The sequence below is a fragment of the Curcuma longa genome, chromosome 3 (genome assembly GCF_044706935.1).
Source record: "Curcuma longa cultivar G26 ecotype Majalengka, Jawa Barat chromosome 3, ITB_CL_G26_1.1, whole genome shotgun sequence".
In the NCBI taxonomy this organism is placed as follows: domain Eukaryota; kingdom Viridiplantae; phylum Streptophyta; class Magnoliopsida; order Zingiberales; family Zingiberaceae; genus Curcuma; species Curcuma longa.
The window spans coordinates 2,645,289-2,667,092 of NC_133863.1; the positions used below are offsets into that span (position 1 = coordinate 2,645,289).

At 38.3% G+C, this 21,804-nt stretch overlaps 4 protein-coding genes across 4 annotated transcripts; 2 read left to right on the top strand and 2 right to left on the bottom strand.

The window, feature by feature from the left end:
* Positions 1–1,532: 1,532 nt before the first annotated feature.
* LOC141824935 (receptor-like serine/threonine-protein kinase ALE2) lies at positions 1,533–9,163 on the bottom strand. The gene is made up of 8 exons (XM_074712283.1): positions 8,662–9,163; positions 7,684–8,163; positions 7,183–7,557; positions 5,864–6,076; positions 3,156–3,530; positions 2,806–3,049; positions 2,579–2,726; positions 1,533–2,070 (listed from the first exon to the last, which is right to left on the bottom strand). Exons 2-8 carry the CDS (start codon positions 8,150–8,152, stop codon positions 1,699–1,701), a joined length of 2,196 nt encoding a protein of 731 aa, XP_074568384.1. The 5' UTR covers positions 8,153–8,163; positions 8,662–9,163; the 3' UTR covers positions 1,533–1,698.
* Positions 9,164–12,575: 3,412 nt separating this feature from the next.
* On the bottom strand, positions 12,576–13,413 carry LOC141824047 (transcription factor MYB2-like). Its single transcript, XM_074711279.1, has 2 exons — positions 13,248–13,413; positions 12,576–13,163 (listed from the first exon to the last, which is right to left on the bottom strand). Exons 1-2 carry the CDS (start codon positions 13,408–13,410, stop codon positions 12,634–12,636), a joined length of 693 nt encoding a protein of 230 aa, XP_074567380.1. The 5' UTR covers positions 13,411–13,413; the 3' UTR covers positions 12,576–12,633.
* Positions 13,414–14,449: 1,036 nt separating this feature from the next.
* On the top strand, positions 14,450–17,895 carry LOC141824706 (uncharacterized). The gene is made up of 9 exons (XM_074712035.1): positions 14,450–14,739; positions 15,549–15,662; positions 15,815–15,883; positions 16,008–16,027; positions 16,094–16,146; positions 16,231–16,261; positions 16,340–16,418; positions 17,418–17,551; positions 17,646–17,895. The coding sequence occupies exons 1-9, from the start codon at positions 14,550–14,552 to the stop codon at positions 17,685–17,687; spliced, it is 732 nt and encodes a 243-aa protein (XP_074568136.1). The 5' UTR covers positions 14,450–14,549; the 3' UTR covers positions 17,688–17,895.
* Positions 17,896–18,196: 301 nt separating this feature from the next.
* Positions 18,197–19,799, top strand: LOC141825661 (putative pentatricopeptide repeat-containing protein At1g26500). The gene has a single exon (XM_074713043.1). The coding sequence runs from the start codon at positions 18,213–18,215 to the stop codon at positions 19,707–19,709; it is 1,497 nt and encodes a 498-aa protein (XP_074569144.1). The 5' UTR covers positions 18,197–18,212; the 3' UTR covers positions 19,710–19,799.
* Positions 19,800–21,804: the final 2,005 nt, after the last annotated feature.

The window sequence follows — 21,804 nt, forward strand, 5'->3', positions numbered from 1 at the left end:
ATTATTTTAATAATTCATTAAAAAATGAATATTTTTTTTTTTTTAATAAATCGGGAAACTATATTAAGCAATTTCGATGAAACCGAGATAATATCTTTCCGATAATAGTCTATTATAACTTCTTAATTTATTTCTTAAGGGAAATATGTGAGATTACAGTGATGACGAATTTTACCTTTTCTTGCAGAGAAGGGAAACATATTATGTAACTCTTGCAAGTAGTTTAGTCTGATCAATACTTATCAAAGTAAAATGCGATGACATTAGCCATCAATTGAAGCAGGTAAACCCGAAAACAATATCTTTTAATATCAGTTCCATTCTCTTTTTCTAATAGTGTTCAGGCTCGTGTCTGTTTGGGAACCTTGCTTCAACAGAAATGTTTTAAATTGCTTGGAATTGTACCATTGATAATTCTTGAAAGGATTTTGATATCATTCAAATTAACACTAGTACAATGCTATGCTACAAACTTTTATATAGATCTGTGAATGACATGTTAAAGTGGATTGACTACTCACTTATCCAAAAAACTTAAATTGTTAAGAAATAAACTAACTAATACCTTCACATCTGTAACTGAACCAATAAACCAATGTGAAATGAAACATAGGGCAAAAGAATGTTTTTAAAATACAGAATATAAATTTAAAACACCACCACCACGCTCGAGCAAAACAGTTTCTTCAGAGAAATGATGATATACCTGGATTTCTTTAAAATCAACATATGAAACGCTATGCTTATCAGTATATCCCATACAGAGCTGAATTACATTCAAAGGAACTACTGCATCCTCTGCAATGTCACCAAACTCCACCAATATTTTTTTTTCTCAACAAAAAAACTGCATCGAGAGCCCACATTAGAGCCATGGCTCTTCCAATTCATCAGCATAATCTTTTTCAGAAACATTTAAGAATAATCCAGATAGCACTTTGAACATGTTCAGCAATTGCTTCTGCTCTCCGGTGGATTGACCAGTCATGCTAAAAAATAATAATAATAATGAACAGAGATCAGTTTCATTTGCAACCTTTTCCAGAAACACTACAAAATGCTGCGCTGAAATCAGCATATACTAGCACCCTGTTGTATCTTCAGAGAAGACAGCACACAACTGACAAGCAGCACCTCCTCTCCATGACTTGATAGATAGTTAAAGCTGAATCATAATTTCTGTTCTCCTACCTCGCATAGAGTTCAAAATTCATAAAGTCACCCCCAGCTAGTTGAGTCTAACTCGGGTTATTGATGTTGATGTACTTGGCACGCCCCGAGTCACCTTTTGCAGATTTTGGATTTTAGGCAGCATAGATTTGTAATATGAACAAAATATTTACTAAGCTCTGAAACAATCCAGTTTTCACATACCTCTTCATCAGAAACTGATTTGGGGATCAATAAATGGTCGAGCAGCATTACAATCATGGGATCTGCTGATATTAAACTTAATAATCCATTGCTAATAAAACTAATATCTCACATAGAGAAACAAAGAATTTAAAGCAAACCCATTTAAATCAATGTGATGTGATAATCGAGGAAACAAGATATTTGATGAAATTCAAGCAAAACAAGAATAAATATTTTCATGTGTTTGAATCTAAAACTTGAAGATGGCAAATAAAATATACAAAAATAACACAAAATTCAATAGTTAACCCAGCCCTCCCATCTAAACATTGAACATCCACCTCACCGACCTTCATGGAGATCCTCAGAAAATACAGCTGTTCTGGAAATGTTGTCATTGTCGAAAAGGCTTAGACCTGAAAAAGGACCAGAAGAGAACATTGATGAGGTGGCATCTGATTCATAGGTTGTTGAGGGTTTATTCGTTGGATTAGTTGAGGGTGTTGGCTGGGCATCCTGGCAATCGGCCACACGATACACCATTTTAAGGGACTGCACTACTTCTCCCATTGTAGGCCTCTGGTTTGCCTCTTGTGCAACACAAGCTGCAGCAATTGTGCAAACTCGCACAAAATCATCCTTTGGATACTTACCAGCAAGCAGAGGGTCTGCAAGTTCTTCTAATCTATTACTGTCATGAAGAATTGGCCGTGCCTGCAGGTACCACCATACATGAAATGAGTGCTCATTCTTTATATTAACAGATTAGTCCATTTTATATACTTCATTGAGTTTTGTTTACATATTTGAGGAGGGAATTGTATGAGCTGCACAAGCTAAAGCAGCCCAGAATTAAATTACTAACATGAGCTGGATATATGATATAAAAGAACATAGCCAAAGTTACTGGACAGAACTTGTGTTTGAAGAATATTTTTTCTAGGAATATTGAGCTCTTTCTAAGAATATTTAGCTATTGTTGATATATTTCCTCACTCTAGTATTTTGCAACCTGCAGTCATATGTCAATATGTTCATTCACCACTACATTCAGTCAAGTTTCAATCATGCTGCCTAACCTTTTAATGAATGACCATGATATATTTGTACAAGCCAGCCCCGAAACGTCAGTACAAATTTGGGTTGATGACATAATGATGATAGTAAGATATAGTTCAACAGAAAAACTGATTTTGTGTGTACATGGTGTAAAAGAACTAACCCAAGTTACTAGGTTTTCCTGGCCAGAAGGTTGTGACATATCGACAGGCCTCCTTCCTGTCAGTAGTTCAAGTAAAACTACTCCGTAACTGTACACATCACTCTTTACTAACAGATGTCCTGTCATGGCATACTCAGGCGCTACGTACCTGATATGATATGTATCTCAAAAGTGTAATTATATGGAAGAAAATAAGGTCAATGTGAATGAAGAGAAAGTGAATTCACCCAAATGTTCCCATAACACGCGTAGAAAGATAATTTGCACGCCCTTCAGGTGCTTGCTTTGCAAGACCAAAGTCAGAAACCTTGGCATGGAAGTTGTTTTCCAGCAATATATTGGATGTCTTAAAATCCCTGTGGATCACACAGGGCTGTGAATCCTCATGAAGGTAAGCTAAACCTCTAGCAGCATCAAGGGCAATTTTCATCCTTGTGTCCCAATCTAGAGGACAGTTTGTTCCTGCAGAACCTGGAGGAAAGATAGATATCAACATCACATCATGAAGCTTTCCCTCATAAGAATTCCATGACATAAAATTCTTAATGATATAACTACAGCCTGAAACTAATAATACCATGAAGCCAAGACTCCAGATTTCCATTTGGAACTAGCTCATAGCAAAGAAGATTCTGTGATGAGTCACGGCTGGTATAATAACCAATCAGTTTGACAAGATTTCTATGATGTAACCTGCTCAACATCTCAACCTCAACCAGGAATTCTTTGTCTCCTTGGTGTCCTCCACCGGAGAGCTTCTTGATAGCAACGGCAGTACCATCACTCAGCACACCCTTGAACACACGGCCAAATCCACCTTCTCCAAGCATGCTAGCAGGCTCAAAATTATGTGTAGCCTCTTTAAGCTCCTCAAAGGAAAGGAAGCGTGTACTTGAAGGATATGGAAGACAACCTTCCACAGAAGCTGCATCTGTTGTTCTAGTAGACTTCACTGCAAAAGAAAATTTTGTTTGTGATATTAAAATAGATCATTGAGGAAGCAAATTAATTTTTGTTTAACTAATAAGCTAGTAATTGAAACTAGGACAACAACTGAACATGTATGATAATTTGAAAAAAAAAAATCAGTTAAATTCAAATATCTGATTTAGACTGGTATTAACAACAAAATCAGCCCATCCCCCAAGAATTTCATGTCATCTTTCAAACCAAAATCATCACAAGAATACATTTTGACAAACAGCTTAGTCATACGGACAAGTTATGGAAACAGGTAAAAATTACAAAATAAATAATCTATTATGAGAAGGAGCTGCAGAACCCTAGTTCACCAAGTTGTTATTCTTTATCATACATAATTATTGTAGGATCTTAAAGCCTTGTACATCAGAAATTGACCACATACACACAAAAAAAGTGTTCCTTTAATCTACAAGCATTTTCATTGGCTTTATCACTAGTTGAATATGAAAAAATGACTTCACAATGAGCTTACAAAAGAAGTATATATGGAACAACTACTAAGATTTGCTGCTCAGGAGTGTGGCCTGCTATGCAAGCTAAAAAAATCTTTGTACTGTTTGAAGCAAGCCCCTAGAGAGTAATTAAGTAAATTCAACTTATCTATCCTTTAGTTTAGGATGATCAAAAGTATCAAACCACCCACCCAATATTTCATCATACCTCTCCATCTAGAAAGTGCATTCTCATCATCTCTATCGATGATATCATCATAAAGGTGCTGACTCTGCAAAGATCATGAACCTAAAACACATATCTTCATCTCCCTTTCAGACTAGAATCAGAGAGACCTAGGACCATTTCTTGGTATAAAGATGACCCGCTCAACTAGGGACACTTACATCTCCAAATGAAAATATGTGCTTTACTTGTTGGAGACTAATATGTTGGGGGATAAGCCAGCTGATACCTCTGTGGATAAAAAAGTCAAACTAATGCAAGGATAGGGGAAGCCATTAGTCATTATGTTTCAGGAAGGTATAAAAGGCTAGTTGGAAAACTAAACTACTTCATAACTATAAGACCAAACCTACCATTTACAATAAGTGTGATCAATGAACTATTTGAGGCTTTATGTTATTATAAAATTCTACAGCACCTAAAGGGTACTCTTTTATATTTGGATCGAGATCACCTTATGATTATAGGTGCAAGGCAGATTCTCCCATAGATACAAAATTCACATCAAAAGATTTTGGCCTTCTAGTAGGTAATCTTATTTCCTAGAAGCACAAAAAGCATATTGTCATAACGGGATCAAGTGCAAAGGTAGAGTTCAAATGTTATGGCCCTAACTACATGCAAGCTTATGTGGGTTAAATATTTGATGAGCATAAAGTCAGGACTTCATCTTAAAGATCCAAGTTATTTTGTGACAGCCAAACTATCATCGCATAACCTCAGTGTTCCATAAGAGGACAAACCACATAGATATTGATTGTCACTTCGTCAAAGAGAAGGCATAGTTGAATTATCATGGACTAATTTGTAAATATGGAAGTTGTACTATATAGGCAAATGGGAGCTACCGAAGGTTGAGTGTTGGAATAATCCCCCATAATATATATATATATATATAGACAGAGGAATGATTTGTTGCATACCTTATGCTACACACCCCGTGAGCACCTAGTACAATTTTTTTTAAAAATTTCAATTTTTCACTTCATTTAACCTCAATATTATACCCTGAACCCTAAACATTATACCTAAACCCTAAAAAAAAATTAAAAAAATTGTACTAGGTGCTCGCAGGGTGTGCAGCATAAGGTGTGCAACATATCATTCACCTACACACACATATCACATCATTAATCAACTCTAATGATTGGTTAACTTATTTACTAACCAAGCCCTTTAGAACTCCTAGTATTTAGTGTTTCTGGATGAAAGATATAAATAAAAGGAAGGAAAGATTCACAAAATATATATGTAAGCTCCATCATTTATTTATGTCTTTGTTATCCTTTCCCTCCTTTCCGTTACATCTTCCTTCTAAATAATCAGCATTTTAGTCTATCTATAATAAGCTGGATTTTCATAATACCTTTGAGTCACTTTAAGGAAAGAACTAATTATAATATTAGGGACCTGCTTATAAATAACATAAAATATAAGAACTTCAGTGTAGATTTTAGATTAATGAATAATAAGCACAGAAAACAGGGACTAGTTATGGTATCAAGTTCTAATAATTTCCCCCATTTTTAATAGTTTCTTTTGCTTCTTCCAAATGTTTGTACAAGTTGCAATATCCTACTGATAGATACAAGTTTAAACATAAAATAAACTTTAAGCACATACCTTCTTCGGTCGGCACCTCCATCCTTTTGCGGGATGAACAAAGACAAAGGATCAGCATAACAAAAGTAACAGCAACAAGGACACCAATACATATTCCAATAACCAATAAAAGATTTGAGTGTTTCCCGTCTCCAGTATCACCCTTCGTTGTAAAAGTAGGTAAGTAGGGTAGCCCAGGTGGTGAAGCCACTGGTGAGATGGACTGGGAAGGAGCTGCATAATTGAGAAATTATTTGTTATTTCATCTCATCTGACAATATAAATCATTTTTATGGGAAAAAAATCAATCAGTTCCGTTGAACAGGAAAAATACAACACTACATAAAATTTTAGCAAGGTAAATCAGTAGTTTTCCATTTCTTATGTTATTTTTCTGGAAAACACACAGCAAACAAGGCAATACAAGAATATATAAGATATAAGCAATCTTGCAGTATTTGTCAGTTTGGCTACCAAACAATGTTTCTTTGCAATGTGAGGTACATCATGGAGATGCAGTTCCTCAAATTTTGAAGCCTAGACAAAGAAGAGCAAGAGCAGAAATCGAAGTTGCATCCCATAAGCTTTAGGTGACTTGTTGTCTTGGATTCTTTGTTAGTTTGTCTATCGAACAAAATTTCTGCGAACTGTGAGGTGCATCATGGAGATGCAGCCCCCAACTTCCAGAGTCCCAAATAAAAGTAGGTGCAGTCAGAGAAGTCGTATCCTGTAAGCTTTGAGTGATTTGGGAACTTGTGGCATATGGTAAAATTCCATGAAATAAAAAATAAATAAGAAATAAAGTTCATAACAATCAACATCAAGCTATTGGTTGCCCCAGTTAAAACCACTAACGCGGAAGGTTTTGGCATGCCTCGGTGATACACAGTACTTTCCTTTAGATTCCGCTCATGTTTTGATACATCGCAAATTAAACAATGATCTTTGACAAAACTAAAATAAAATCATGTCACAGTGTCCTATGGGGAAGATGCACAAATTTACTCAAACCATGGTTAACTAAACATGCACAAATTTACTTAAATCATGGGCCTCATGGCAATGGTTGACATTCATTACCACATATGAAATTATTTCGTATTCATAATTTTATGCATGTTCATGTGCCGAACAACATACCACTTTATCTGTAACATAAAAATGAATGGGATCACAAAAATTAATGGCTCAGAGTGCTGCAGAACTACTTAGAATAAAAACAACTAGTAGATGAACATCAATTTCAGGTTAAAAAAACTCATTCAATCAATATCTAATAATCTGAAAAATATACGAACTCAATAACATTTAAAAATCAAATTTTTTTTGTAGAAAATTACCAGGAGAAGAAGCCAGTGGCCTGAACCAAGTCAAATTAAGAAGTTTATAGTCACCTACTAGCTCAGGATTGATATGAACCCAATGCAGTGCAAGTGAAGAATTCATAGCAAGAACTTGGTCAGCTAAAAAACTTATCCCTTTAAATGGCACTATGTCCATTGTGATATTTAATCCAGATGCACCAACAACATAGAAATTGTTAATCTCAAACTGATCCATGTCCAACTTGAGCTGATAAGCTAGTTCATGAAGAAATTCATTACTCCAGTTTGAAATCATAGAAACATTCTGTAGGAACAACTCAACTTTCACTGGATAAACACAATAGCAATCTTCAGTACCTCGCTTCTGCACCATATTAGACTCACAACATTCTGCTCAATAAAATAGATGCTTGAAGTAAGTAAAAAATGGGGCATGATGAAAAGGAGAGTTTATTACCCTAATTATGAGAGTTTAGACAGACAGGTTAACGAGTTAAAATACCAAATTAATCTTACGAGTTTGAGGTGACAATGGTGGTTGTGCAAAGGTAGTTGGAACTGCATTTGCATTTGAATGTGCTGGAGGAGAATATCCAAAAGGTGAAGGTGTGACAGCCAACTCTGTAGAAGGATGTATGCTATGATCCAAGAAAGTATTTACTAAACTTGAAATGCTTGTCGATGGAAGCCTAACAGTGGTCAGGGACCTGTAATCAACTGAATCTCTGGATGCCATTGATGGAATTGCAGTAAGCGGTGAAGAGTACTTCCTGCGTTCTCTATTGATTGGTAGATTTTCTAGGAAATGATTTTCAACCTTTGATGAAGAGATCAAGGAATAGACTTGATCCCATTGACCTACAGGAGCAGCAGATGGAGATGCTATCATCGCTGCTGGCATATGGCTGACATGCCTTGCCTCGACAATCAATCGCAAGCATACCACAACCAACATATAACACAGCAACAATGCTGTTGATGTCATTTTGAATAACTCTGCAAACCAGAAATTAAGGTCAGATTAAGCTAAACAACATCATTATCTTAGTTGTTACGCTACTGATAAAAAAGAACTCGAAATCTAAGCAACGTTGACTGATCAGGTTAGCCATAAACAATATTTGACAAGCATCCATTTCATTAACAGCTAGAAAGTTTCTCTTTCTACAGGCCTTCACAACAACGTTAGGCCACTTAATCCTCAAACCAGCCTACGATCGCATTGCTGAAAGAATCCTCTTCCAAGAATTAACTCGGGAGAACATCTAGGTGTAACGTCAAAAGGAGGTTTTGTTAACAAAGGTTGCAGTATTAGTGTAGATTAACTGAAGAAACATAATCTACATCACCATTAGGCACCGTTATTTAAAAATAATAATACTCAAAGCTTCAAATTTTCACTTAGATACTAGCAAAAATGGATCTTTTCGGCAAAGGATCGCTCAAGGACAGATCAAGTAAAGATATAAGTAGACGAGCAAGCTCCGACAGTACCTCTAAAGTGAGCAATCCTCGACACTCATCGGCAGACCTCCATCGCTGATCCCATCCGAACAGGACCGACGCGGACCCACCGAGCTTAGACGAGATCGTTCCAACGGAATCGCAGGCCTCTACGTACCGCAAGAGGCGTGAGAGGCGGAGAGATCACGCGATGCGGAACTTGTCTCGCACTATTCGACGAGGAGAGGCGAGGAGAAGCTCCAGGAACCGGAGACTACCTGACCCGCAGGAGAGAGGATTCCGATCCGTAAGCTATTAGGGTTTTTCGAGCTCCTTAGGCCTCGATCTCCGTTTCGTCTTCAACTCCGTTTCTTTATTTCCTCCCCGGCCTCCTTCCTTTTTCCCCTTTTCCACCCTTTTACCCTCTTTATCCAATAACAAGAATCTCGTTAACAGTTCGATTGGAAATTTCCCAGTGTAGCTGTGAAACTGAAGACGATACGATCGAACTGCAACGGTAAATTAATGATTAATGGGGGATTTGGTTTGGTTTTTGAGTGGAAATGGGACGTGAGCCATAATCACTTCACGAAAGCAGGGGGGTGGTGGAGTTGCGTTGGATCTGGTAGCGATCCAGTGGGAGGCATTCAAGTGTCGAGAGTGACTTGGATGGCCAGCCAAATCCAGACCCATCCCTAACGATATCCACTGCGTGTAAAGTTAATTTGTTTGGATTCAGCCATCAGCCATGGATTTAAGGGTCAAACTTAAAAACAGAGTCTTTAGTCTTTTAAATCATCAAACAGTCATCCCTCTTTCATGTTTTTTAATCAAAAGAATATCTCATCCTATCAAGAATCCAATAGTTACGATTTTATATCTATTATAAATCCTGAATCAATTTTAAATGGAAGATATGCATAATAAAAATAGTATATTAAAAATTAGTTACATAATTATATATAAATAGTTGGATATTATTTTATTATTAAAAAAATAAAACGTTTTTTTTATTTTCGCTATGGATTTAATTTGGTTCCCGTCAAAACAGGGCAGTTATGTTTAGATAGCGACGCGTTGTCTTGGTCAGCAGTCAGCTTTGTTTCTTATATATTATTTTATTATTTAAAAATATTGTTTTATTAAAAAAAATTAACTCCTCTCAGCCTTTATGATGTATTATAAATGGGTTTGTGGACTTCTTATTCGGCCTGATTGACCCATTTTAATAACTCACATTTCTCGAGTTGTTTTGAGCATTTAATGCATGTTAATTGTAGATAGAAACTTAGACTCTGATTTCATTCAGAAATTAAAAATATGTGATTTTTTGTTTCTCGAACATTGCCATAAACGTTCTTATATTGTCTTGGTTATCGAAAACTGTAGAATGCAATTGTAATTGGAGTTAATAAAAGCTATACTCTCAGGAGAGAAGAGACGATGGAAACATCTCAACTCATACTGAGAACTTACCTTTTGTACCCTGATTGATAATCAACAAGTAACGAATATCCATTCAAAAAACAAAAACAAGAAAGAAAAAAGGGCAAGAATAAAAGACTTTTTTTTATTGGAACGGTCAAAAGTACTTTGTTCTTTTATTTATTATCAGAACAGTGTTTCATTTATAATCATTAAGATTTCATAGTTATTAGACACTTTAATTCTAATCAATATAATTTTAATAACATTATATTTTAGCAATTATAGCGCATGATTATTACAATATAAATCTTTTTTTATGATCAATATTATTATTGTATAGTGTCAATTTAACTCTTATCAATGTTAATAATATTGTAACTATCTTACACTTTATATGATCACTATTAATTAATATTGGCCAATAGTATATTATAATATCTATAAATTATAATTGATATTTTATTTTTTATCAATAATAATTAATATTGTATTGTAGAAATTACAATTTTATAACTATTATAATTATACATAGTAATTATGAAATTGTAATTATTTTAATTACTTAGCAGCCATCGGATATATCATAACTACTATAATTGTATAATGGCTACAAATAACAACAAAGTTCGTAACTACTATAATAACATAAAAAATAATGATAATTTCAAAAAATAAAATGTACAATGACGAAATTGGACTCTCTTTTGATAATAAATGAAATAGGGACTAATAAAAAATATCCTTTTGATTTGTATCCAAAAAACAAAAACAAAACACTACATAAATTTAACTATATTTAATAAAAAAAATGTGAACAAGAGAGAGTTATTGATCACAGCATCAACGAGTCGCTTTGTTTTGTGGTTCGCATGGCTTGCTACAAATGCTGGGAATTAAACTAGTGGTTGTTTTTCATTAGCACATGATCCTTATCCTCATGAGCGACCTGAATGAGGAGACATTTAATTCCAACATATGCTTATGCAACTGTAGCAAGATTTGCTTCAGATTGCCTGCTGTTTGTTTCTGCTAATTAATTACTTGTAGGAGACGATCTCTGATCAAAAATGGTAACCTGGCCACTGGGCATGGATGTGTACAGGCAACTACTAAATATCTCCTCTCAGCTCCTTCAGGTACGTACTTATCGTTCGACCGGCAGTGCTGCATTGAGGCCTGTGATGACGATTGTTAGCTGTGCAGATCATCTCGTTCACTAGGACACGCAAATGTGGCCTCCGTGTAAGGCGTAAGCAAGCTGAGCGGCAGCAACCCAAAACTTGAAGAATAGTAGTTGCAAGTAGTGTTTGGTTGCGGTCAACGTGGACAATAGTTAGGCGTGGTTGACTTGGAACTTGTAGAACACTTGTAAATCGAGGGATGGTTAGTTAGATCGGATCCTGGAGGAGGAAAATCTTGGCACTTTTTGTTGGATCGCTAGTGGAAGATGACCATGGAGGCGTAGAATTTATGCAGAGCATCTGGCTCTGAGAGATTGACCAGGATGAATAGTACACAAACAATCACGTGTGTTTTTTCTTTACGAGGTAATGGTTTTCCTTCGTTTCTTCCCTTTCTTTCCGTCTTCTCGCTGCGTCCTTTCTCACCTTTGACTTCCACTTTTGAGTGGATCGAGGTTGTATAAGACACATACTATCCAACGCTTATCCACTTTAACGAGTGAGTTTTAAAATTAAGTACTAAATATTAACATCAATTTGATTTTAAAGGCATGCATTCAATCTTATTTGATATATATATATATATATATATATATAGAAGCCAAAATTTTAAATTCCTTATCAACTCGAAATTATTAAAGCCTTCTGTCTGTTTCCTTAGCCTTAGACATGCCCAATCTTCCAATCTAATGATGCTTACGTCCATATACACGTTAACTTGAGCTATAAAATACGTTGAATCTTATTCAAAACGCTTTTCCTTTTGGCGAAAAAGAAAGTTCTTTTCAAACAACATGAAATTAGCTGGATTATTCGACGAGCCTAAATAGAAAATTTTGGATAAATATGTCCACAGATAGATGCACTGTTCTTCTCAATATTCATCAACATTGAAATATATATATATAGCGAGAAAGGTGGCCTGCAATCATGGAATGAGTGAGTAGGATACTACGATGGGGACAAGCACCAAGTACAATTGTTGTCGTTAACGCTTAATCAAATACTATTTTAAGGAAGCTCTTTCTCTCTCTTATGTTCATCTACTCCAAGATAATTAGTCCAATTTTGCGTCTTATTCAATGGATGTTCCACACAAATTAAAGGACCACACCATTCCCTCCGGCCAAGCACGCGAGCATTTTCTATTATTATATAATATCCTTGGTTAAGCTCTTCACGTAATCAAGCTTTCTTTCTAATCATCGGTTCCACTGCTGAAAGAGAAGTTAATTTCTAATGATAATTAAACACAATAGCTTCAATCCACACACTCTGTTCTATTAATTCACAGTATTATTGGTGTTACTGTGCATCTGGAACCTTAATCTGGCCAAAGAATATCAGGTCCTCCATCTTAATTACTCGCTTAATTGATGTTTTACCAAGTTAATTGACCAATCTTCCATCTTAATTAGAGCTGCTGTTGTAACCAAATTATGTCCTCCACAGTCCACATGCTCTCCGCCCAGCCACTCTGCTCCAGCTCCATCCACTGGGCACAGACGTCGTCGACGTCGCTCGCGAAGCTCTCGGGGGCCGCCGCCGGCGGTGGCATCGGCGGGGATGAGAGCCGCTGCGTCTCGAAGGACTCCGAGAAGGAGCCGGAAGTCTCTGCGCTGCAGGGGGGCTTCTTCTGCTCGCGGATCCTCTCGGCGAGGCGAGGCATCCACACGGAGCGCACCATGTCCTCGAACTGCTTGCTGTTGACGTCGCACCGCATCTGCTTCGCGTGCTTCTGCACCCGTGTCCTCCAGTAGTTCTTGATCTCGTTGTCGGTCCTCCCCGGCAAATGGCGCGCGATCTTGGACCACCGGTTGCCCAGCCGCGACTGCAGCTCCAGGATGAGGAGCTGCTCCTCCGGGGTGATGTTGCCCCGCCGGACGTCGGGGCGGAGGTAGTTCAGCCACCGGAGCCGGCAACTCTTTCCGGTACGCCGGAGCCCTGCCAAGGGCATTAAGCAATTAAAGCACCAGTAGTATAATCAAATCAATCAATCGAGAACATCGAATTAATCTATAGACCGACCTGCGGAGCGAGCGAGGGAGTTCCAGCGTCCCTCGCCGTGGGCACTGATGTAGTTCATTAGCAGGAGGTCCTCGTCCGTCGTCCAAGGTCCTCTTCTCAGGTCCGACTCCCGATCATTCGGCGGCGTGCCGGAATTACAAGGCGCCCTCCCGTGGAACTCCATTAGAGTGTTAATTTTGGTGAACTAAACAGGACAAAAAAGTTAGGGAAATGGTGATTTGGCAGAGGAGAATGGTCAGGTAGGTTTTTATAGAGGAATGGAGAGCCAGAAGAAACACGTCACTGACTAAACATCATTGAACTTGCTTAAAGCTATTTAAAGCCAAAATAATAGGCTTTTAAATTGACACGAAGCAGCGTAACCAGCGCTTCCAATTAAACCTCGACTTTGCTTTTTTCCTTTTCTCACTAGTCCCTTTAATTCCCTACCTTCTTGCTCTGTTTCCTTGCATGTTCATGCCAGAACAGAGCTCGATACGAGCCTTTGTTTTTACATTCAGAAGCATGGTGGATCGATGTGGATTTGAATTTAATTAGGAAAAGACTAAGATTCAGAAGTATGGTGGTGATGTCAAAATTTACAATTCTGTAAGAAGATAAATCTATAATTGATCATACGGAAAAAAGTATTGTTCACTTCGCTAGATTCAATCTTTAGCTTCTTCTACAAATTTACTTCATCGTAATCAACTTAATTAATCAGAGCATCGATGATGGTATTAGATCAGATGCTATCTTGACACCATACTGCACTCTCCAATGATCGAAACATGCAATATTCTAGTATTTATTTAAGGCAATTTTATAAGATTTAGTGATGTGCTTTCGCATCTTTTTAGACCTTGAAAAAGGAAAATGGATATATTCCTTTTCTTAGGGTCAGTATAATTGGTGGAAAAACTGCTAGTTAGTGGAGGAAGGTCCCCCACGGACAAAAGACATGAGGTCGAAGAGAAAATTTTAAAAGGACACATGCGTATTTTAATTTCCAGTGGATCAAATTATTTCATTGATAATTTTCTTCTACTAAATTTAATTATATTTTTTCATGTATGACATATAGCTTGACAATATGGATAGAAAATGCGTTTTTATATTAAAAAAATACTTTTTAATTTTTTGCCGATCTAGAGTAATGTGAAAAGGTCAAATTGGAACTATATAATGTTAAACACTACACGAGCTAAACAGGTGCCCGAGGGGCCGGTGTCTTGGGTCGTCGCACTCGCAAAACAGCGCCCGAGCGTGAGAGAGAGAGAGAGAGAGAGAGAGGGAGGGAGCTCCGCGAGGGTCGGTCGGAGGATGACGCCAGGCGCTGCAGCGGCGGCGACGTCGACGCATGCCTACGGAGAAGCGTCGTACTGGGACCAGAGGTACAGCAAAGACCGAGGCACCTTCGATTGGTACCAGAAATACCAAAGCCTCGGCCCGCTCTTCGACCTCTACCTCCGCCGCCATCATCGTCTCCTCCTCGTCGGATGTGGGAACTCAGGTCCTCTGCCTTTCTTTCCTGTTGCGCTTTTAGGGTTCGATTATTTATTCCTAGACAGCTCGATCTCTCATCTCCTAGATCACTCTTTCTCATGTTGCGGATCTTGTAATGGAAGAGGATAAAATGCTGGGTCTTAAACGCATCAGAGCGATTTTTTTTTCGTTTGTATTTCGAATCTTCGCTCGGTATTGGCCTGGTATTCTTGAGTTCAAGTTGTTTTGAAAGGGAGAAATTTCCCTTCCCTATGCTTCATTTGATAGGTCTGGATCTGATCTGTGCGTAAGCACTAACTACTCAAAATACGAAGGTGGATTTGATCATATTCTAGTATTCTTCTTAAAATCATGGATGTAAACCTCAATGATGCGAAAGATCTAATCTTTAGCAAGGTTAGATGTATCGATATGTTTGGAATACCTGTGCTCAAGAACCTCTATTTTGATCTGGTAAATAATTCAGACTTGATCACCGAATTGAGATCGACTATAACTTATCGTGGCTAGTAGAGCTACGTATTGCTCTTGATGATTTTTTTACTTTTTTTGTCAAAGGACAAGTGCTTTTACTGTAAATTGGATTTGGAGTTTAGCTACTGAGTTGTCTGTTAGGTTCACTGTTGGCACCAAACATGATCAATTTGTTTTTGTTAAGGATTGCTGCAAAAAATAATTTCCGTTCAATTAGTCTTCTTGGATCCCTCACTGATAACTTGAAATTTACTCTAGCTTATTTCATGGTTAATATGTATTTACAACATTACTCCTTAACAATGATTTACTTTATCTGAGATAATGTTAAAACTCCAACAGCACTTGGTGAGAGCATGGTTGATGATGGTTACCAAGATGTTGTCAACATTGATATATCATCTGTGGTGATAGAAGCTATGCAGGAAAAGTATTCTGATAAATTCGGGCTCAAATGTATCCTCTAGTATATAGTAGCTATCTTCCTCTACTATTTCTAGCCGACAGGCATTTGGGCTTAATAAATTTTCTTAGTTCACATTATGGTGTTTATTTCTCATTAGATAAGTAGTCGTTCTCTGTGTGCTGCTTCTTAATTATATTCACAGATATCAAAATGGATGTACGAGAAATGAGTTCTTTTGAATCAAGTTCATTTGACGCTGTTATTGATAAAGGTATTCATGCAATTATCACTTCATGGTCAATTCTACTGCTTGTATTTCTTGAGTTTGTTTCAAGTATAGATAATGTTTTCACAAATCAGTGCAAGGTTACATTTGAACTACTTTATAAATGCAGGAACTCTTGATTCTCTCATGGTAAGTGTACTCTGGCTCTAGCTTGTCTGGTTTCACATATTAATAGTAGAAGATGTTGTCTTGTAGTGTGGACCTAATGCTACAGAAAATGCAACCAAGATGTTAAAGGAAGTTGGCAGGTAAACCTGTTCCCTAATCATATCAATAAATTTATCTACCAAATTTTTGTCATTTTCTGAATATCCATATACAATATCTGTCAGGGTTCTCAAGGACAAAGGAGTATACATTCTGGTATGCTGAATGGATTTTGCTCCATCTATGAAAGAAAGGAAGTAAATATTATGGCCAACCCTTTTATGTTTAATGCAGATCACCTATGGCGATCCAAGTTACCGATTGAATCTGTTAAAGGGTGTAGAACTTTGGAATATAAACGTGCATGTAATAGGTCAGTGACTTTGTTTTTACTTATATCAGCTGTTGACTCTTAATTTGGTTTTCCAGCATGATTTGAAATGCACATATGAAAGAAAAAAAAATTCTAAATTACCAGAAAGAAGGTTAAAAGTGAGTGGAATATAGGCCAATTCTATCTGGGATATATATCATGGTGGTAATAATCCAAATGTGAGATTCTACTTGCATAAGACCTAAGATTCCTTTTGAGTGTCATGGGTTAACAGAATCCACTGATAAACCAAATATGACATTTCAGAATCAGGATGAAGTAATAGTTTAGAAATCTGGGGCAATGGTTTTAGACCTCTGAATTAAGGTATCTGATGATAAGTGATTGTAGTAGTATCTAAGTCAGAATCATGTGATACTCAGGATATCATATATTTTTCCTGAGTTCTGATCAAATTAAGTTTCCATCATCACCTAAGCTCCTAAAAATGTCAGCACTTCAGTTGAGAACACATTGGTCTAGCGAATGTATATTGCTCGTACTAGTTAATTGGCACTTCATTTTCAAATTTGCCAAAGTTAAGTGTTTGTATTTTCTTCTAAATTGATCATAAAATGTTTTGTCTAGGATGAAAAGTCTGCTTTCTGAGTCATTTAATTAGAGTTCTGCCTTGAAATTGCATGTGATATCTTATTCTAGTTAGATCCTTAAAACGGAGGTACCCTAACGAATCAGGGATAACTAATGTCAAGGATTGATGCTTTTCTGGAATTGGCAATACCAATCGCTAACCATATCTCACCATATGGTGAATCATTGGGATCATAGTCTTTAAATACAGTGTGAGAAATCTTATGTCCACATCTAGGATCTTCTAAGGTTTTGTGCAATTTTTCACACCCAGATCGTTATCTCAACATCTTATTTCTTATTTCTATTATCACTCAATTAGTCAGTACATTTGAGGCTCTATGTAGATGGTATCAATTGTGTGCGAATTGATAATTGTTCACCCACATTCCATCTTCTTCCTTCCAGAGAGGACAGAGAAGACTCCAAGGCAGAAAACTTGGGAATTGACCACTCCATTGCCATTGAATGAGGACGGCAGCTCAGTTTCTGCAATTCTTGGTTCAAACCCTGAAGTCCATTACATATATGTCTGTATCAAGGTTAGATGTCTCTATCAAGTCCATTATCCATCACCTAGTTATATATATTTTTTGTTTGTTTTCCTTTGTGGTTTCAATTGGGCATTCTTTACAGGGCGAATGCCGACAAACAAATCAAAGTACAGACAGATTCTAGAGGTCATGATTATGGACCTTGTACTACCTGCGACACTTGAGTGAAGGAAAGAATCAATTTATTCCATCTCTGTTAATTAAGCTTGTGGCAGTTGGTCAAACTCTTCCCTGAAAGGACTTGAGCTGGATTTTCAAGCTAATCCTTGTGATGAAGTTTGTTGTACGTTTACTCTTCTTATTGGTTCGTGTATGGCATTGCTTTTCGGATACCTGGATTATCAAAAATAAAAAACAAAAATGTGTGTATGGCATTGTTTTTAAAGTTATGAGAGGCTAGATTGGTACTCTTCCTTGTCACAATTTTCTGTTAGAGTTTGCTGAAATTAAACTATGTGCATGATGATGTCGCCTTTCTTTCATTGAATTTTAGCAGTGAATTTAAACAGTGTTATTGTTGGCCATTTTTTTTTTTGTGATTGTTACAACAATGCACTTTATTGCTCAGTCTTCGTCAGGTTGAATACAAATTTTGCAGCAGCTGACGCGTTCCTCGCCGGTTCGCTGGACTTCCCCGTCCCCTCCATCGATGCGGCCTCTGCCATTCCTCCGCATACTATCTGGTCGCCGCCTCTCATCCACCGTCGCCTTCCCTCCGACCTCGGTCGACCCTGGCCTTCTCCTCCGCCTTGCCACCGTGCTTTACCAGCAGCAGCAAGCCCCTGACGCCACTCTCCACGCCCGCCTTCGCACGATCCCCCTTCCCTCCTCTCCTCCCCATATACACGAGCTCTTCCTCCAGGTCTGCAACCGCTTCTCCTCCTCCTGGCGTCCCGTCCACCGCTTCCACCTCTTCCTCCTCCGTTCCTTCCCCTCCTTCGCCGATACGCCCATCTCTGCCTCCAAGATACTCTGGGTCTACGGCCTTGCTCGTAACGTCGACCTACTTTGGCGCTCCTTCCTAGACGCTTCCGCGTCCGGCGTCCTCTCCCCTGGCGCCCTCTGCATCGCCGCAGCAGCTCTCGCCGACGCTCGGGAGATCAAGAAGTGTGTTGAGATCTTCCACCACTTGAGCGTCCACCATGAGTCGCTCTGCAATGTCGACACCCTAAATAGAGTAGTCCAGACAATTTGTGAGAAGAAGCGGCTACCGGACGTCGCCAAGGCCGTAGTATGGAAGGTGAAGCCCATCGTCGCCCCGGACGAAGCCACCTACCGGTTCCTCGTTGTCGGGTTCTGTCGGGCGGGGGATCTAGTGGAGGCATCCAAGGTCTGGAACCGAATGATCGATACGGGCGTGGAGCCGGGCACGGAGTCCTACGAGGAGTTTGTGGTGACCATGTTCAAGAACAATCGCTTCGAGGACGCGATGCGGCTCTTTAAATCGATGCGGGAGCAAAGGTATCATGATCTTGGACTTGAATCTTACAGAATTGTGATAACTTGGATGTGCAAGGAAGGGAGGGTGATGTATGCATTCGTGTTGCTCGGCGAAATGCTCAAGAGAGGGGTGGAGATAGACAACCCCACATTGGGGGCTCTGGTCTACGGCCTTCTTGCTAGGAGAAAGGTGAAGGAAGGCTACAAGATCTTTAACAATGTAGCAACGCCTGACATAAGCCTCTACCATGGCTTGATCAAGGGCTTGCTTAGGCTGCGGAGAGCAGAGGAGGCTACCCAAGTCTTTAGGATGATGATAGAGAGGGGCTGCGAGCCCATCATGCACACATATATAATGCTACTGCAGGGGCACCTGGGTAAGAGGGGGAGGAAGGGGAGGGATCCCATGGTAAATTTTGACAGCATCTTTGTAGGGGGGTTGGTGAAGGCTGGGAAGACACTGCAGGCTAACAAGTATGTGGAGAGGATAATGTGGAGTGGGGTTGAGGTGCCAAGGTTTGACTACAATAAGTTCTTGCATTACTTCTCTAACGAGGAGGGGGTGTCCATGTTTGAGGAGGTAGGGAAGCGGTTGAAGGATGTTGGTTTGTTCGATCTCGGCGATATTTTTTTAAATTATGGGGAAAGGATGGCTACTAGGGATAAAAGGAGAAAGGCAATGTCACCACATAAAATTGATATATAGGTGTGTGGTTTGAATGCTAGTGATTGATATAAATGCTGTCATTTTTCTATATACCAGCCAAGTTATGTTCTTGTATGTTAGTCAGATTTCCTTCATCCGTCCTACATGACATGCATGAGTTAAGATCCTAAAAGTTCAAACTTAGCAATGGGCTATAGTTTTTATACATGTTTGTAGTTAATCTGTGTTTCCTTAGGAGTGGCATCTAGAGAGAACAATGAACCAGCAAAAATCGAGGCCGTTCAGAGCTTATAAACTGGCTGCAGATGTAGTTACTTCTATTATGAATGTTGGTTGAATCTCTCGAGTTGCTCTATTTGTTCATAACTTTTTAAAATTGTTCAGGCAGTAGAAACAGAAAAGCTAAGTAATGAATTTGAGTAGCTGCTTGAAAAGCCATATGTAAATGAGCAAAATTTATTCAAATGACTTCAGAACTGGAATTGGATTTATGGCTTCCATGTCATCTCCTCGGTGTCTTTGAGATTGAACAAGGATCCAGGATGGTGAAAAGTAAAAGTACAAGTTTAAACAAGTTGGTTCAACTAATTATATATGCCTGTGCAACTGAGCTGTTTCAATGTCAGTTTTTGCCACATCAGTAGTCATGTGTGATGCTAGTGTCCCTGGCAAAGGTGAGGATTAAATAACATATTGCAGTTAACTTGCAGAGATAATCTTCTTAGTGGAAGATTGGATTATCTTACTCTCATATTGGTTTCTAAAGCTTTCTAGGAAGACAGTTTGGCTCGTCACATACAGTTCGCAACAATGACTTGTTGTATCTCCAGATATGCAGGTAAGGACTTGGATACTTCAATTCGATTTATTACTCCATTATGTATGTCCATTTTGCTTGTTATCTAATAGTACACTTGAATTTGGCAGTTTTCTTCCCTTTAAGTTTCGTCATTCTTAATCATGTTTCTCGCATGATTATTCTTTATCTATTCCGTTGTTGTGAAGGGATTTTGTGAAATCAAAATTATATGCCAATGAAAAGGAAAGGCCACACAGGTAATGAGCTTGAAGGGGCAAACATTCAAAAAGGAAGTCAAAAGTCCATCAAATAATACCACTTGGAAAGTGCCTTATGCTATTTTATAAGGTACAAGTAAAACATCAAATGTCGTCTGTTTATGCTTGATAAATATAAACCACCTCTGTTCATCCCTTCAACTGTTTTCCTTATGTTCAAACTGTTGGCTGTGAATTTTCTTTCCTCTTTCTTTGTGGCTCAAGCTTTTCCTCTTCAAGATCTTCAGGTTAAATTTGCTGGTTTCAAAATACATATTATAAACATCCTAAAATTTTCGTCATAACTATCTTTGAATAAATCCAAAGAATTTTCATGGTGTTCTACCAATCCTCTGAGTACATTCTTCCCCTTGGATTCCAAAGAGCATTGATAGCAACAGACAATTCTTTTGGCACAAAAAGAGGGATCACCCTTCTCCTTCCTCTCCTCTAATATCAACTCCATCGTCCTCAGGACTTTGTTAGTCTGGACATTCTGAATCTCAAACTCTACAGTTGTCTCAAACGTGAAAGGTATTGCTAAGGTACTGGATTTTTGTGCTTTTTATATTCATTTAGGGAGTCACCAAAATCAGTAGAATATTCTTCTAGCATCAAAGATGGCATGGCCTGTAACACACTTGAGTAGTTATATCCTAGCCTTTGTAGTATTTGCGCTTTCAAGTGCCTTATGATGATATCACATTTGATGACCAAGTGCTAGGGTTGTTCACAGGTCTGGTAAACCTGACTACACCTTCCTGGCTTTTTACTGGCGCCATGTCTCTGTCAGATTCTACAGCTAGAAAGGAAACTATTTGGAGCTGGAACTCCTATGGCATGTTCAGTAGCCACTGAACCTACATACATAACTTGGCCACATGGGGACACCAAGGATGGAGCCTTAAGTGGTTCTTTCACTCCCAAGGCACAGATTTTCAGTTGGCTCATTCTACACAAGAAGATCAATACCAAGGAGCACCTTAGCCACAAAGGATTTATGGGGTTACTACATGTTGAATTTTTTTTTATTTTCACAAATAAGTCAAATTACTTTGAACTCGTTCCCATTTTGCTC

Excerpts from the sequence above, each read along its gene's own strand:
- LOC141824935 (XM_074712283.1), bottom strand. The coding sequence starts at position 8,152 with ATGACATCAACAGCATTGTTGCTGTGTTATATGTTGGTTGTGGTATGC. Across the intron at positions 7,558-7,683 it reads ACCATTGTCACCTCAAACTC|AATGTTGTGAGTCTAATATG; the intron begins GTAAGATTAATT and ends TTTATTGAGCAG. Across the intron at positions 3,531-5,863 it reads GGAGGTGCCGACCGAAGAAG|TGAAGTCTACTAGAACAACA; the intron begins GTATGTGCTTAA and ends TTTCTTTTGCAG.
- LOC141824047 (XM_074711279.1), bottom strand. The coding sequence starts at position 13,410 with ATGGAGTTCCACGGGAGGGCGCCTTGTAATTCCGGCACGCCGCCGAAT. Across the intron at positions 13,164-13,247 it reads CTCCCTCGCTCGCTCCGCAG|GGCTCCGGCGTACCGGAAAG; the intron begins GTCGGTCTATAG and ends TGCCCTTGGCAG.
- LOC141824706 (XM_074712035.1), top strand. The coding sequence starts at position 14,550 with ATGACGCCAGGCGCTGCAGCGGCGGCGACGTCGACGCATGCCTACGGA. Across the intron at positions 15,663-15,814 it reads TGATAAATTCGGGCTCAAAT|ATATCAAAATGGATGTACGA; the intron begins GTATCCTCTAGT and ends TTATATTCACAG. Across the intron at positions 17,552-17,645 it reads ACATATATGTCTGTATCAAG|GGCGAATGCCGACAAACAAA; the intron begins GTTAGATGTCTC and ends CATTCTTTACAG.
- LOC141825661 (XM_074713043.1), top strand. The coding sequence starts at position 18,213 with ATGCGGCCTCTGCCATTCCTCCGCATACTATCTGGTCGCCGCCTCTCA.